A 4,895-nucleotide genomic window follows, 5' to 3' on the forward strand; every position below is an offset into this window, starting at 1 on the left:
ATGAAGGTACAAGGCAAAACATGCGTGTGACAAAACACAATAATTTCGATCAAACTTTTTGAATTTTTTACTTTTTATGTGTTTTTGGATTTTTGACACAAAGTAAGTAAAGATTGATCAAAAAGAAACAAACACTCAAAGCATTTAAAAAAAAAAAACAACAAACAAGACAGTAAAAACATTCTAGTATGCAAAACATAAGCACACAACCAAGCAATGTCACATCAAATAGGAAGTATTAATGCATGGACATGTTCTAGTGCTTATGCATGTGTACCCTTCTTCACCCACACAGCACGTGCGTTTGGGGTGATATCCCTTGGGGATTGGGTATGTGAATTATGACTTTCAAACCTTTGGAAGAAGCTTGCCAAACACAAAGTGATGGTATCTATTATCTTCATCACATCACTCAACCAGGGATCAGCTCCCCACCCTTTTTGTTGCTTGGCACTCCACTTCCCTTTTCCTTGTTCCCTTAGCATTTGAGAATCCGCCTTCTTCATGAAGTTTGTAGCAATTGGGTCTTGTGTGTCCTTGGGCTCCACAATGGTGGCAAAAGTGTTGAACTTGAGGACCTCTTTGAGACTTTGGAAGAGACTTTCCTTTAGCTTTAGATTTGGCCATAAATGGAGGTTGAGGTCTTGTCAAAACCTTTTGAGCAGATCCATTTGGTCTTTTCTCCTCTTTCACCTTCTCAACACTTGAAGTTGTTACCATTGGTACTTTAGCTTTCATGAACTTCATCTCCTTTGACCCATTGTTGCTTGAACTACTCTCACCAATATAACCTAAGTCGCTTTTATCAGGAAAAGGCTTTTGATGTGCAAGCACTTCGTCAAGCTTCTTAGAGGCAACTCGCTCCACTTTAGCATTGGCTTGAATCACTTCAAGTTCAAGGAACTTGATCTTGGAATATGCCTCGGTGAGTTCTTCATTTAACGCCTCAATTTCACACTTTGTTTCTTTGTACCTTGTGAGTATGCTTTTATAGTCTTGTTCAGCCTTCTTCATTTTTCTAATGGCTGCTTTAGCCACTGTTGCATACTTTCCGGTCTTCTTGACAAGAGAATTGTAGGACTCTTGTAATTCCTTAGTTCCTTCCTCTTCATTATCAGAATCTTCTCCAATTCCCATAGATTCTACCTCGGTGTGCTCACTGAGTTCTTCCACTAAAAGGCTCAAATCCTCTGACGAGTCCGCAGGTGCTATGGCCATAAATGTGGAGTAGTTTCCATCTCCATCACAGCTCTCCTCCGATTCTGAATTGGACCCATCCAGGTCATTAAAAGTAGTGGCAAACACTTTACCCTTTGCTTTCAAGTACGTGAGGCATTCTTTCTTTACATGCCCATGTCCTTTGCACTTGAAGCATGTAACTCCTTGAGATGGAGAAGAATCCTTAGAGTCCTTCTTCTTAGAGTCTTTCTTGAAGTTTGAGAATTTGCCCTTCTCAAAAGACTTTCCATCTCTCTTGAACTTTAAGAACTTACGGAACTTCTTAGCTAGGTATGCCACCTCTTTTTCAACCTCATCCTTATCCGATGACTCCTGAGCTTCCAATCTCTCGTTGATTGTCATGAGAGCAAGGGATTTGCTCTTCCTTTGTGTTAGGAGAGATAGCTCATAGGTTTGAAGAGAGCCGATGAGTTCTTGAATTTTAATCTCATTAAGGTCTTTGCACGGAAACTCTCTGGCAATGATCGAAGAATCTTCCTTACAATCTTGGAATCCTTCATCTTCTCACCCAAGTTGAACTTTCCAATCACCACTTCATTTAGCTTTCCGTAAAATGAGTTGAATGACTCGTCTTCACTCATCTTCAACTTCTCGAAGCGTGTGGTAAGCATTTGCAACTTGGTGTCCTTCACCTTTTTGGTTCCTTCATAGGTAGTCTCCAATATTTGCCACGCCTCTTTGGCAATAGTAACATGGAAGATCTTGTGAAATTTGTCAGGAGAAACACCATAAAAAATAGCATTTAGAGCCTTGCTATTAGCATTAGATGCCGCAAGGGCTACCTTATCCCATGTGGATTTGGCAGCCTCTGCCTAGTCCATCCTATCTTGACAGTGTCCCAAACACTATTATCAATAGAACAAAGGAATGCCCTCATATGGACTTTCCAAAATGCATAACTACTACTATAAAAATAGGGAGGTGCATTGAGAAATTGAGATCGTTCCATCTCAACCGGGGTCTAGGATCGCACTTAGGTAATGAAACCATAACAAGTGCACCCGCTCTGATTCCAATTGACAGTTCAAATAGCGTATAAAATACCAATGAACGTTTAGATCCCCAATTTCAAAATTACCAACACAAGCTTATACAAAAACAATAAATGTGCGTAATAATGAGTATAAGCAAAAACCCAAACAAATAAACAACTCTATGCCATAATGAAACACAACATAGTAGCAATTAAAGGTAGAGCGTAAGGGTTAGAGAGATGCAAACACAATGATAACACCGGCACGTGTTATCGAAAAGGAAACTGACGAACGAAGCGGAAAACCTCTCCGTCACCCTCCAAGCGGTGAAATGATCCACTAGAAAATAAAGTTAGAGTATATGAATAACAAAAGACTCTCTAAGCTCCTGCTACCAATTGGTTATGCCTAACTTTGTCTTCTCTAGCTTTCTAGATCCCGCAATAAGCCCATTGCATCAACCAAACAAATAAGCCATCTCTGAACTGCTTTCCAAGCGCCAAAATACCTCCTCACTGATATGGATATGGTGAGATAAGGATTTGGCTAATGAACCTTTCAAGGGTATGTTAATGGAAAGGGTGAGAGTAGAGGAATTTGGAGAATCAAAAGGTAAAGATTGTGGATGAGTTAATCTTGGTTTTCTTTAGGGTTTCTCTCTCAAAATTCTCTCTGGAAGCTCTAAACATTTCGTAGATATAACGGCATTTATAGTAGGGTACGTGAGGAATGTGAAAAGTCAGTTTTTAGCAAAACAGGGCATTCTAGCGACTTGGCCTCGCGACTGGAACAAGTGCCGAGTTTAAGTTGCGAGATAATTGCCAGGCCAAATTGTACTTTTTGTGCTGTAGTACTCCAGCTGTCGTGACCCTTCAGCTTCTTGCATGCTTCACACGTGTGCCACTTTGGCGACTTGCTAGTTGCAAGGTCCAGTCGCGAGATTCCCTTGAATACACACAACTTGAGTTTTCTTCACACTCTCTCACACACAACTCTTACATAATTCCCACCTAAATACAGGGTATCTAATTTCTAAAATTACAAGCAAATTTGGTACGGAATAAAGCCAACAGCTTCTTGCATGCTTCACACGTGTGCCACTTTGGCGACTTGCCAATTGCAAGGTCCAGTCGCGAGACTCCCTTGAATGCACACAACTTGAGTTTTCTTCACACTCTCTCACACACAACTCTTACATAATTCCTACCTAAATACAGGGTATCTAATTGCTAAAATTACAAGCAAATTTGGTACAGAATAAATCCAACATATGATTGAATAAATTCAACCTTACATGATTCAATGGTGGATTTGTCAAAATACATCTCCAATAAAAAAATATTGATTAAGGTTGTAATGGCTACAATTAATTTTGCAACTAAATTTTGTCCTTAAAAAAATGAGGCTATAATGATACTGAAATTTCGAATTATTTGTAAGCAGGCCTTCTTTACGCAAGGCTAGCATTACATGGTTTCTTAGTTGTCGAATCAATCATTGTTTTGATGAGAGGCTTGAGTTCTTCAGGACATTGTTTGTGTCAAGGGATGTTCTTGCCAAAGCCATTGTTAGAAATCCTCACTCTTGACATATAACTTTCACAATACCATCAAGCCAGCTATTGCACTGTCTGAAGATATAATGCGTGTTCGTAGAAAGGACTTAATTCCTATGCTCATGTACTCTAATCTGGAGGCTGTTTTGATCTGCAAATTAAGGGACCCAAAATGACTGAGAAGAAGTTTCTAGAGGCATTTGCCCACCAGGAAAGAAAGCTGGTGTGAAATTTGAGTACGAGGCAGAGCTGGATACCCGTGTTTGTAGTATATATTTAGTTATGTCGTTGTCGTAAATTCCAAAGAATGTTTTCAATTGAAGAAAACAAACCTGAGTTGACTTGGGTGGAGCAGCCACCACCGTCAATAAAGACCTCAGAGTCAACACTTAGTACCATCGCACAGGCAATACCACTTTCAACTTTGATAATGTTTGTAATTATCATTCATCATTACACACTTGAAGTCTGGTTTTCAACGTCAAGAAGGGGCCTTACTCATCAAAGAGGACTAACCTCATGAAAGCTATGTGGCTGTGGGTGTACTTAGATATTTCTTTTTCTTTTTTCTTTTTTCTCTTTTCCTTTTTCTAATTCTATTTCGTAATTCCTTGTGTTCGAAATTAGTAATTGTATGGATGAGAAAGAAATCAAAGAATTTTGAAAGTTATAGTAGTCATAACTATTTCCTCCAAAAAAAAAAAAAAGGTATAATAACTACGGATAAAATATGGGGCTTGAAGTTAGATCTATTTAGAAGTTTTAATTTCATTGGACTACTATATCCCTTATCTTTTTTGATTTTTTCTAATTTGTCTTTTAACTATTTGTCAAAATATTATTTTATCCTTAAATATATATATGTAAGAACTATATATATATATATATATATATGTAAGAACTAATAAAAAAGCAAAATAAAATAAAATAAAATGCAATAATGTTTCCCTTTGTCTCTGAGATGCAAAGCTGATAACAAAATCCTTTCATTTCCTCAAATCTAAACTGTTAGGTCACAATCTGAATGACCCCTTGTGATTAACCCTAATTAATTAATTAATTAGCCAAGTTATTAATTAATCAATTTAACATGCAAATACGTGGAAGCACAAACAAATCACCAAATA

At 38.0% G+C, this 4,895-nt stretch overlaps 1 protein-coding gene across 1 annotated transcript; it reads right to left on the bottom strand.

The window, feature by feature from the left end:
- Positions 1–423: 423 nt before the first annotated feature.
- On the bottom strand, positions 424–1,581 carry LOC112037139 (uncharacterized). The gene has a single exon (XM_024069947.1). The coding sequence runs from the start codon at positions 1,579–1,581 to the stop codon at positions 424–426; it is 1,158 nt and encodes a 385-aa protein (XP_023925715.1).
- Between the last annotated feature and the right edge of the window lie 3,314 nt (positions 1,582–4,895).

Source organism: Quercus suber, unplaced genomic scaffold (assembly GCF_002906115.3).
Source record: "Quercus suber isolate HL8 unplaced genomic scaffold, Cork oak 2.0 scaffold_61, whole genome shotgun sequence".
NCBI classification, from domain to species: Eukaryota; Viridiplantae; Streptophyta; class Magnoliopsida; order Fagales; family Fagaceae; genus Quercus; species Quercus suber.